At 45.1% G+C, this 12,409-nt stretch overlaps 1 protein-coding gene across 14 annotated transcripts in view; it reads left to right on the forward strand.

The window, feature by feature from the left end:
• SVIL (supervillin) overlaps positions 1 to 12,409 on the forward strand; it is a 242,629-nt gene that overhangs the window by 137,754 nt on the left and 92,466 nt on the right. For 8 of the 14 annotated variants that reach the window (XM_028495935.1, XM_028495940.1, XM_028495936.1 and 5 more), the window contains exons 1-3: positions 2,115 to 2,226; positions 2,992 to 3,049; positions 8,815 to 8,906. In XM_028495935.1, coding sequence (XP_028351736.1) covers positions 2,118 to 2,226; positions 2,992 to 3,049; positions 8,815 to 8,906 — 259 coding nt within the window. In that variant the 5' untranslated portion in view covers positions 2,115 to 2,117. Of the gene's footprint in view, positions 1 to 2,114; positions 2,227 to 2,991; positions 3,050 to 8,814; positions 8,907 to 9,152; positions 9,382 to 12,409 lie in introns of those variants that run through there. The other 6 variants (XM_055087714.1, XM_028495943.2, XM_055087713.1 and 3 more) reach the window with 3 other exon arrangements.

Here is a 12,409-nt window from a genome sequence, read left to right on the forward strand (position 1 = left end):
AACTACTGAGCCTGCGAGCCACAACTACTGAAGCCTGCGTGCCACAACTACTGAGCCTGAGCTCTAGAGCCCACGAGCCACAACTACTGAGCCCATGAGCCACAACTACTGAGCCTGCGCACCACAACTACTGGAGCCCGCGCGCCACAACTACTGAGCCTGCGAGGCACAACTACTGAAGCCTGCGCGCCTAGAGCCCGTGCTCTGCAACAAGAGAAGCCACCGCAATGAGAAGCCCACGCACCGCAACGAAGAGTAGCCCCCGCTCGCCGCAACTAGAGAAAGCCCGCGCGCAGCAACGAAGACCCAACGCAGCCAAAAATAAATAATAAATAAATAAATAAATTTATTTATTTAAAAATATTTTTTAAAAAAATAAACAGGGTCAGTGGAATAAGCAATACTTAAGAGCTTCTGTCTCAAATTAAAATTTTTGAACCTCTAGTAATATCTGTCTTTTCTTTTCCCACAGTTTCACTCATATGTTGTTCATAATCTTAACTCTTAACTATGGGATTTTGGCTCCCTGTTCGATAAAGTATTTCATTGAACTTAGCCAAAGCCAGGCTCGGAGCGGCCTGGGAATAGTTAGGAGTCCTCCCTTCTTCCCAGTGCATTGAGAGTCTTTGTATGGTTTTGTTTTTATTTGTTTGTTTATTTTTAAGGCAGGGAGGAGTTGTCCTGACTCTCCCGATGGTACTTAGGTTACAGCATTGTCTCCTAAGCAGAAGCTGCGATTCGGCCATGGCTTTGAAGTAGTAACCTCATAAATGTCCCATCCCTGGAATCCAGTCTATTTCAGCATCCACAGGCCTAATTTCTGCTTGTAATCTGATTACAGGCGTTTGAGCTCTTCTAGCCTGCACTCTCTCGCTTTGCATTTACTATACTCTCAAGGACATCAGTGCCTGATTGCTCTAGCCCTGCGCTGTGAAAAGCTCAACCTAGTTTTGCTCAGACAGGCCGCAGGCTGTGGCTGGTTGAGAATTAGCTGTAGAGCAGGCTCTGTCCCTGAACTTTCTGTGTGCAACCATGTTCAGAAGCCCAGGGATTTCTAGCTACTTGGGAGCTTTCAAGTTCTCTGAGAAACAAGGTAAGGCGAGAGAAATGCAAAATTCACTCAAGTGTCTCTTTTATAACATCGGGAATGTCTTGCATCCTCCGTCTTATCTTGGATGCCCCTGTTACACGGTTCTGTGGTTTTCTCAAAGGATACCTTAAATGTCTCATTGACTTTCTAAGTTAGCTTATCTTGTGATTGCTGAGAAACATGACTTGTTTTTTTTCTGTTGTAAGTTAGAGATATGGCTAAACCACTAAAGCCTTTATGGAGGAAACACTGCATATTAATTTGGAAAGCCCAAACTTTGGATTAAGTTCTGGATGTGCTGTACTTTAGCTAAAATATTTTTCTAAACCAAATGTTATATCTACTAAATTATTTCCAGTAGGCAGTGGTGTTTGTCTTTTTATGAAATCTTCCTGGGAGACTGTTTGGAACAAAATGTTGTCTTTTTAGTGTCTTCCTTTTGAGCCCAGAGGAAAAGATGTGCTTACAATGGAACTACTGAAGTGACATCTCAGATTCAGTTCACTGATTGAACCAGAAGGAAATGCTTAGGTTATCTTGAATGACACATTGGAAATTCAGCCATTGTCTATAAAAGTATTTTCTAGCCCAAATGCACTATTAGGAAGTGATTTGAACAATTGAGGCATCAGATTCAGGAATTTTCTTCTACAATATTTGATAGCTTTTTTTTTTTTTTTTTACATCTTTATTGGCGTATAATTGCTTTACAATGCTGTGTTAGTTTCTGTTGTACACCAAAGTGAATCGGCCATATGCACGCATATATCCCCATATCCCCTCCCTCTTGAACCTCCCTCCCACCCTCCCTATTTCCACCCCTCTAGGTGGACACAAAGCACCAAGCTGATCTCCCTGTGCTTTGATAGCTTTATCGAACTGAGTTCTCTTTTTCTAAACATGTCACAAAGATATTTGTGTAATTAGCAGAAAAGCCTAGATGTTTAACTGGCAATATACATTTCATTTTATTGTATTTCTCTAGTTGGTCGGAATTTCCAAATTCCGGGATTCAGGATGTATTTTAATGACTAATGACATGTCGGCATCTGGTATATCTTGTACCTCCTATTCCTCAAGCTTCTGCCCCCAGATATTAAACAGTGAAAGGAATTTCCACGGGGGAAGGAATTTCTGTAAGTGGTCTAGTTGTGGTTTTCTGGGTGGACAGACGGTTGCTATATGCCAAAACCTGTAAAACAGATTACTTACCCAAAGCTGGCTATAAATTTGTCTCTGCCTGGTTTTCATTAACTGACTCACTCGATGTGTGTTTTTGCTGGATGGGATTGTTACCAGCTGTCTTTACATAATATATGTCTTGTCTTCAAAAATAAATAAGTGGCGAATTCGATGTATCGTTATTATTTAGATCTTAACGAAGGCAATAGAAACACAGCTGAAGTGTGCCTGCCCCCCACCCTGCGTTCTTTACAAGCATCTCAAATATATCAGGCAGTGATGACTTTCAACTTTCCTGGTTACCTGGACCAAAATTGTTTAATTTTTTTCGCTCCTTTTTTTTTTTTTCCCCCCCTGAGGATAATAGCCATGTTTTTCAGTATTTAATTGCTTTGAGTTACTCTTGTAGCCATAGAGAATTTAAATGATAGCATTGAACTATGTCAGAATTTTTTTTTTTTTTAACCCATGGAGTATCTTGGCTACTATTAACCAAAACCCATACCCAAAAAACTTGCCTAAGTAAAATGCATGTGGTAGAATTTGACTCATAAAGGTGTCCTTTTTGTATTCATATTTCTGGTTCATGGTTTCCTTTTTCTTAAATGCTCTCAAAGGGAGGCTGAAGAATTTTTCTTCCCATTGGAGTTTTTTTTTTTTTTTTTGGTTTTAACTGACTGTGTGGGTATTTCAATCTTATATTATTTCTTTCCCCTTAGATTTGAACAAGAAAAACTTAAGCCTTGCTGGATTCCCGCGTCAAAGAATAGTTCCAAGGTAAAGTAGTCTTTGCTCAAGGAATCTTAAGTTTTGAAGATTTGTAAGAGCTTTTGAAATTATTCTCCTACATTCCTAATTCATGAGTTTTACATGTTTGAAAAAAAATGTTTTTTCCCCAGAGTTTGACTTGTTAAAACATGCGAAGCGAGCTGACTTAGTACACTCAGCTAGCAAAGATTCTTTTTGTATTTAATGCTTTTTATGGGACCTATTTGCAGAACTGGCTATTGGTATCTCTATAATTACAAACTTGTCAAGGGCTATATTATCTTTTCTGTCTCATACCTGCCTCTGAGCAGGGGATGTCCTTTTTGCAATCTATCCCTCGAGTAAGGGAGCTCTCCGTTTTTTAAGAAAGGATCTAGCCTGCTCCTCCTCCCTCTCTCCCTTCCTTCTGCCCTTTCTTCTCCCCTTACTTCCCTCCCTCCACCCACTCCCCTGTCCAGGTGAGTTCTTGCCGCCTGGTCTCTTAACCTTTCTGCACTTCAATTCCATTGACTGCAGGATATTATGGGTGCTAATTTGATTTACCTGATGTGCTAATTTGATTTACCTGACGCAGTACATCATAACTGATATGAGATAATACAAAAATTAAAGTTTGTACCAAACAAGGCAGCTGTATCTCAGATGCCTCCTAGTACATCGCTGTCCCTAACAGGTTTTGAGATTTTCAAGTAGAGGCACAAAATAATTATCTTCTACACAGCCAGGTGTGGCTTTCAACATACACTTTATTATGCTAGAAGGACCCAACCCAGATCTACCCCTCATTCCACTCGCATGCTCTTGTTCCTAACGTATTACGTTAAGACATCGTTTCCTTACTTAAAAAGTTTGTATTTCCGTAGCATTGGGATAAACAGTTGTGTCACCGCTGTCCTTGCCAGGCTGAGCCTGGCTCTGCATTTGAAAGTGTTAGCATTGACCTTGTGAACGCACTGGATGGGGTAAAGCTTTGATGAATTGCACGCACATCTTAGTGTCAGGTGAGGAGGCAGAGTTATCAGTTAGTTTGTCTTACTGGACTCAAAATCTCACTCTTCTAGTGCTTGACACAATCTCCCGTATTTCTGGTCTTCGCCATCTTTTTAATAGAAGCTCAGGCTTATGTCTTAGTTCGTTCAGGCTACCAGTGACTGGGTGGCTGATAAACAATAGAAATTTATTTCTCACACCCAGAGGCTGCAAGTCCAACATCAGGGTGCACCGTGGTGGGGTGAGGGTCCTCTTCCGGGTGGCCCACTGCTGGTTTCTTATCTCTGCTCTTAGAGGAATGGGCCAGGGAGCTCTCTGGGTTTCTTTTTTTTTTTTTTTTTTTTTTTTTTTTGGCGGTACGCGGGCCTCCCTCTGCTGTGGCCTCTCCCGTTGCGGAGCACAGGCTCCGGACGCGCAGGCCCAGCGGCCACGGCTCACGGGCCCAGCCGCTCGCTCCGCGGCACGTGGGATCCTCCCGGACCGGGGCACGAACCCGCGTCCCTTGCATCGGCAGGCGGATGCGCAACCGCTGCGCCACCAGGGAAGCCCCTGGGTTTCTTTTTATAAGGGCACTAATCTCATTCATGAGGGCTCCACCGTCATGACCTGATCACCTTCCAAAGGCCCCACCTCCTAATATCATCACCTTTGGGTGTCGGGATTTCAACCTATGGATCTGGGGGAACACAGACAATCAGACCGCAGCAGCTTCGTTCCCGATACGTCCCTAGCAGGTTGGTTTAGCTGTAATAGACCTAGTAAGAGACTAAGAGAATGGAAGAGCAGGAAGGGAGTTGGGAGGAAGAGTGTAAACCATGAGTGCAGGTCCGTCACTTCAGTGGAGCGGGACTCAGAGGACACAGCCGCTCTAAAACGGTGTTATTTCACGTGTACCTATTAAAGCAGTGGCCCCCGTGCTATGCTCCTAAGTGTAAAATGGGCTGGAAATACAAGAACCTGCCTCCTTCAAAGAAATCTAGGCTCCCAGACACCAGAGGTGAAAATGTGAGGTAAAGGCTTTCATCTCCCCTGTCTTGTAACTTGAACTTCAATAGAAGAGTGAGCAGATGTCGGGGAGCCCTTCACTGTGTGGATACTGAACAGTTATTGTAATACTACATCCCACATTGTGTAAAAGATAGAAGGTAATAACAGCAGAATATCCTGCTCTCACTTTAATAAAATTTCCCCTTGTGGCTATTGCTGAGCATTGAAGTAGGTTAATGGGACACACTAAAAAAAAATTATCACGGAAGCGAAGGGCAAGCTCTTTTTAGATTACTGAAGCAGAAGGAAAGAGCTAGAAGCATGAAAAAAATCAGTCATGAAGAGTGAGCTCCATTTCAGAGGAGATGAAGGTAGATAAGACATATTAAAGGTGTTGCTTCATATCAGAAGCTTTTTAAATTATAGTTCCAAAAAATGAAGACTGTAGCGTGTCTTCATTATGTATGGAGAGAGAGTTTCATGCCGAAGTAGAGGATCCCACCTGGAGCTGTGGCAACCCACCGAGACCCACAGAGGTTGTCCAGGCAGAGACCCCTGGTCCCCGAGTGGGTGACAATGAGGAAGAATGCAACCCAGCATCCGAAGCTGAGGTTTGGAGTCACCAGTCGTGTGAGCTGAGGATGGGCCGCACCAGTGATGCTGCTCTGGGTGCCTGTGATTCAGAAAAGCGAGAGGACGTGCTGTTAGGGCTTTGGGGTAGGGGCGGCCTTTGTAAGTTTCTCACCAGCCGTCATGATCAGAAGGGGTTACTCATTCACGAAGAGGCCAGACTTCTTTACCAGCGTGTCTCGCCTGCATTTTCACTGCTGCCTGGTACCCTCGGGCGTCGAAAGTCCAGGGCAGAGACGTGACCTTTTTCAAAACCTGGCTTCACGTTGATTTGGGGGATCTTGTGTCAGTCACAGCTCTGTGACAATCTTAAGTCAGGGTCATGGGTTCCGACCCATCCTCCTTATTCTTTCGACCTGCTCATCTGCCTCCTCAGAAGTTAGCAGCCATTTGGTGAAAATAGGAGAGAGAGGCAGTAGAAGCAGAGAACAAAACGTGAAGGTGACCGTGTGGATTCCAATACGAAAAGTTTAGCTCGAAGATGGAGACTTGAAAAATGGAATACTTCATAAGCAGGCAAACATACACATATTTTCATACATGCATGCCAGGTGGGCAAAGGTAATGAGGAGGGATGTTTTCCCAATTATATGTTATTCTAAAGAAGAAAGAAGGAGAGGAAGAAAGGAAGGAAGGGAGGAGGGAGAAAGCAAGCTTATGATGACGTTATTGAATACATGCCCTTCTAATTAGTCTCAGTATTTCTAATGCTCTTTGCCCCATCACATCAACAGTGTATAAAATGTATACATAAAACACTTCAGAGTGAGTCGTACTAGACTTTTGAAATATTTTACTGGAGCCATTCCTTCATTCATTCCCTATACATTTATTGATTTTTAAAAAATATTCTTAAAAATCAATAATTTAAAATGAGACACTTGTAATATGTTCTGTAAATAGGAAAACAGGATAACATGAAAGGAAATAACAGAGGTGCATAATTTAGATTCGGTTCTGGTGGGACAGACACTGGGTCAGAGGGTTCTTTCTTAAGGAAACAACCTTAAACTGAGCCCAGACCAGGAGTAGGACTCAGCCAGGATGGAAGGAAGCAGGAGAGGTGAGAATTCAGGCGGAAACAGCGTTTACGGTGAACCGCGGGAAGAGGCCGGGGAGATTTTCCTAATGTGCTCCGGTTTTCCATTGGTTTCTGACCACCTGTAAGAGGCTGTCCTTCCCATCGGCACAAACACATTTGTAGTTTGTTTCAAGGAAGTAAGTGCGTGTGAAGCCAGGGGTGTAGGGTGATGGCTTGTGAACCCCACTCTGTAAAAGTTCAGCAAAATGTTTAACGAGGGGGTAGTTTCTTAGTCTTCTTCATTGAGCTTTTTGATGGGCAGCTGAAAGGGGAAAAATAGAAACACAGATGCTTATTTTTGAAAATATGAGATAATATATTTGTACCCCAAGGTCAGTGGCCAGAGGAGCTGAATATTTCAGGGGCTGCATCATTTCATTGGAGTACAGGATTTTTTTCCTGAGATTTTCATTTCCCAAAGACAGTACAGGACTTTATCCGGATATTTCAAGCAGCTAAATAGTCAGTTAAAATAGCGTGCCATTCCTTAAGTAGGGTACCTTTCTGCAGTTGTTTAAATTTTTAGGTTTAGACTACATCGTACCTCCGAAAAAACACTGAGAAGAGCTGTCACTGCATTACGATTCACTCTTGAGAAGTCGGCTAATTCCGAGTTTCTGACCTAAGCAGGTGTCTTAGGGACCTTCAGGCCAACTGGAGGGCGATTTACAAACGCTACTCGTTCTCAAGACTCTTTCGTGAGTGATGAGAACGCGGCACTCGTCCTCCATCCCCATTCCACATTTATAAGCCATAACTAAGATTTGAGATGAGCTTGGCTCTGGGAAGATGGGATGGCCGTATTTTGGAACGTGCAGGCGGTGCTGGACATTTAATTTAGTTTACGTATGGGATGTAGGTAATCCACGCGTCCCCTAACGTGGCGCGCACGGCACGTCCTCTGTCTCCCCCCGGGCCTCTGTTGGACGCGCACCCCTGGCGCAGACAGAGGACCATCAACAGGGAGGGTCAGCTTCGCCCTGGGTGCGTCTGCAGGCCTCTTGCCGTCTCCGGAGGTGATCGTGTCGCCGGGGAAGATGAGTTTCCTGCTTCCCTGGGTTCGTTTCTTCCTGCGGGGCAGCAGCTCTGTCTCGCCGGACTCCAGGCACGTCCCCACGGAGACCTTGAACTTGTGGGTGCTGCGTGCTGGGGCGGCGGCACACAGGGTAGGAGCAGGGCCGGGATGTGCGCCTCGTGTACCGCTCTTGCCGCGCGGGCAAAGCCTCGGACGGTATCCTGATCTGGACGCCGAGGCTGCCGGTCGTTCCGGGGGTGTTGGGACTGGCTGGCACCCCTCACCCCCAGCGGGTGTGCCCGCGCGCGTAGGGCAGTGAGCCGCGGCGGAGCCGGAAGAGCGGCAGCAAATGCTGCCAAACAGCTGCTTGGCGGGCGGCGGGCAGGGTGCGCGGGGGAGGAAGCGGCTATGAGCCCGCACGGCCCGGCGCCGGGGAGCTCGCGCCCCAGAGGGTCTCGTGAAGCTACCACTACCCGGGATAGCTTCCTGCAGAAGGCAAGTGCGAAGCAAGCGCTCCGTTCCTTTCTTCGTCTCCCCTTTTCGTTGCTTGTTTCTCCCAGGCACGTTTTCATGAACCTTTCAGACCTCTTCACCATGCTTTGATTTCTTGTTTGTTTGAAGGCATTTGTTACTTTGACTTCAACCCAGAGGAAAGCACGTAGCTCACCGAGACAAGTTACTGATGTTCTGAGCAAGGCTGTAGCACGGAGAGGCTGAGTGAGCGAACCCAGGCTTGCCCGGCTCCCGGTGCCTCTCGGAGGGGTTGTGGGTCTGAGAGCCAAGGCGTCGGGCTCCCAGCGCGGCCATGTTGTCACCCCCCTAGGCCACGCCCCCGCCTATGCGGATGTCATTACTTAGCTGCACCCAAAAATCATCTCAACAAAACCGTAAATAACTGAAAAAAGCTACCAGTTAACTCCCCCAAATAAAACTTTTCACTCGTGACCTACACACACACGTGTCACTGTGTATAACAGTAGCATAATTTTTATGTTCTGCACCGTTTTGGTTCATATCAGATACCAGGGTTTAAACTGTCTTTAAACATTTTCTTAACGGAATTATTTTTAGCTTTCAGAAAGAGTTCTTGCTTGAAGACAAAGAACCGCTTGCTAACCGCAAAAGAGGAATCGATGCTCAGCTTTTAGCTGCCCTCCCTAAAGGTGAGGCTTCCAGATGGTTGACAAGTGTACAGGGCGTATAAGTGTTAAGTGACCTGACTTTCTTGGCGGAGGCCCCTTTACTAACCTCCAGCTCTGCTCTCCTCTGTGCACCTTTCTGTCTCTTCCAGGAATCAACCTCAAAGGACCTCTCTTGTTGCATGGTTAGACCTCACCTTTCCACGAGTTCCCTCCTTTCACTTTAGGTATCCTCAGGTTTTCACTGGAGGCTGGTGCAGAGGATGAGAGAGGGGTCCTAGAGCCAGCCTCACCTCACCTCTCTCCCACCTTTCACCTTCTCCACGGGTGGTGGGTTCCTCTCATTTGCCCATTTCTTCTCTGTCCACCCCCTCCCACTGCTTCCAGCCCCTGACGCTTTCCAGTGCTAGGAAAGGCATTTACACTTGGTATCTTTCGGCTCCCAACTGGGCTGCACACCGGGCAAACAGTGCAGAGAAACGTCTCTCTTCTTACCCAAGTAGGTACTCACAGGTTTGGTGAATTCATGTGTTCAGTGGGTGAGACGCACATGCGTCAGCCGCCAGCCCACCATGCCTATCGCCCGTGAAATGATGGGAACGTTACCCGAACTTTGTTTCTACCAAATGTAACGCTAACGCAGGGGAGTGCCAGCTCACAGGCTGCCTTCATCCCAGATGAGCTGTGCAACCCTTACTTCAGAGGAAAGAGCTTTTCCAGCAATCCCACTCCTGGGCATATACCCAGGAAAGAGGAAAACTCTCATTCAAAAAGATACCGGCCCCCCGGTGTTCATAGCAGCAGTATTTACAGTAGCCAAGACACGGAAGTGACCTAAATGTCCGTTGACAGAGGAATGGATAAAGAAGATGCAGTACATATATACAATGGACTGTTACTCAGCCATGAAAAAGAGTGAAATAATGCTATTTGCAGTAACATGCATGGACCTAGAGATTATCATACTAAGTGAAGTCAGACAGAGAAAGACAAATATCATTTATCACTTATATGTGGCATCTAAACACTGATACAAATGAACTTATTTACAAAACAGACTCACAGACATAGAAAACAAACTTATGGTTACCAAAGGGGAAAGCAGGGGCTGGGGGTGGATAAGTTAGGAGTTTGGGATTAACAGATACACACTACTATATATAAAATAGATAAACAACAAGGACCTGTAACACAGGGAATTATATTCAGTATCTTGTAGTAACCTATAATAGAAAAGCATCCGAAAAGTCATATATATATATATATATATATATATATATGACTGAATCACTTTGCTGTACACCTGAAACATTGTAAATCAACTCTACAACTATACTTCAATAAAAAATTTTAAAAAAGGGGCTTCCCTGGTGGCACAGTGGTTGAGAATTTGCCTGCTAGTGCAGGGGACACGGGTTCGGACCCTGGTCTGGGAAGATCCCACATGCCGCGGAGCAGCTAGGCCCGCGAGCCACAACTACTGAGCCTGTGCGACTGGAGCCTGTGCTCCGCAACGAGAGAGGCCGCGACAGTGAGAGGCCCGCGCACTGCGATGAAGAGTGGCCCCCGCTCGCCGCAACTACAGAAAGCCCTCGCGCAGAAACGAAGACCCAACACAGCAAAAATAAATAAATTAATTAATAAACTCCTACCCCCAACATCTTCTTAAAAAAAAAAATTTAAAAAAAGAAGAAACAGCTTTGGTGGAAGGTCAGAATTTTTTTCTATTCTGAAAAAAACAAAACGAAAACAACAACAACAAAAAGCAGCAACAAAACACATGAGATCAAGCCCAGAAGAAATTAGACCAGAAAAAAAATAGTCTTTTAACAGAAACGAAATCCAGTTTATACAGGCCCACTGGCAAATTCGCATGCATCATGAGGAACTGAATGGGTCGTACGCCTGGACACAGGGTGATGAAGATGGATACTTGAAGGACCCCAGGGATCTGGCCCGGTGGAAACAACTTAAACAGGGAAATTTTTCAGTTTGCAAGTACTTAACAACACTGTCAACTGAAATGGAGGCTTATCCTGTGTTGCTCCGGAGGCCAAAATAAGAAGAATGTCTAGAATTACAAGGAGGCGGGTGAGATTTTGTGGGAGAAGGAAAATTCTGATAGTTCATAGTACGTAGAAGTGAAGCGCCCTGCATTGTGATCTCATTCGTGCTCCATTAACTGTTCAAGTCAGGTCACAAGCCGCCTAGTCAAGGGTAGGACGGATGCCGTGAAGGGTTCCCACCTGGAACCCCAAGTATGAAATGGAAAGGCCCTTCTAATTTTTTAAGACGGTCTGTGAAAGACGAACAATTTAGTCTGAGCCAAACGTAGACGTCTATGAAGATGATCAAAACAAAGGGTAAGAATGAACAACTGGATTTTAGCCATAGCTTAGATTTGACAGATGAGGGCAAGTTACGTAAGCTAAAGTTTTCCTTCTTCCTTTCTCCCCTGCCCCAGTTCCTTCTCTTGATGAATACTAGACAATATTAAGATCATAAAAATTAAGAACAATATGACAACCTAGATTCCTTAAGGTTCAGCAACTTGGAACTCTACAGGTAACACAATTTTAAAATGCATAAGCTTATTCACCAGTTTTATTAAACATTTTGCCGTAATTGGTAATAAAACTCATGATGTTCACCAAAGATCAGTAACTTTATGTACTCACCACATTTATGTTTCTAAATTAACAAGGTCTTTAAAACATGCTTTTAAAGTATCAGAGTCCCCCTTCCCCTGAATTTCATCTCAGTTCCCCTAGTCTTATTTTACAGTCTTGACTGTTTACCAATTTGGGCAGGCGTGGTTGCAAAGACCCAGGTATTACCAGTGCGCTTTCCACTTCCATGTTCGTTATTCTCTCGGCTCTTAGCAAGAGCGTGTTAAAAATAGGAATTGGGGCTTCCCTGGTGGCGCAGTGGTTGCGCGTCCGCCTGCCGATGCAGGGGAGCCGGGTTCGCGGCCCGGTCCGGGAGGATCCCACGTGCCGCGGAGCGGCTGGGCCCGCGAGCCATTGGCCGCTGAGCCTGCGCGTCCGGAGCCTGTGCTCCGCGACGGGAGAGGCCGCAGCGGAGGGAGGCCTGCGTACCGCAAAAAAAAAAAAAAAAAAGAAAAAATAGGAATTGATTATGACTTTTAATGGCATGGAGTTTCATGTACGTTTATAAGTTTACAGAAGTCTCTTCCTGTTCGTTTAGTGAGGGATTTTTGCTTCCGTGAACTTGAGTACTAAAATGATCATTGATTTTTCTCTAAGGAACTTCCTTTAACTGTGTATTACAAACAGGTAATCAAGGGATTAAGCCCCTTTACCTGGGTAAAACGTATCATATTAAAATAGATTTTCCATTAAGGAATTATGAAATGGACCAAATATATGACTCTACTTTTTTTTTTTTTTAACAGTTTCATTGAGACATAATTCCTATACCATACAGTTCATCCATTTAAAAGTGGACAGTTCAGGGGGGCTTCCCTGGTGGCGCAGTGGTTGCGCATCCGCCTGCCGATGCAGGGG

This window comes from Physeter macrocephalus, chromosome 11 (assembly GCF_002837175.3).
Source record: "Physeter macrocephalus isolate SW-GA chromosome 11, ASM283717v5, whole genome shotgun sequence".
NCBI lineage: Eukaryota > Metazoa > Chordata > Mammalia > Artiodactyla > Physeteridae > Physeter > Physeter macrocephalus.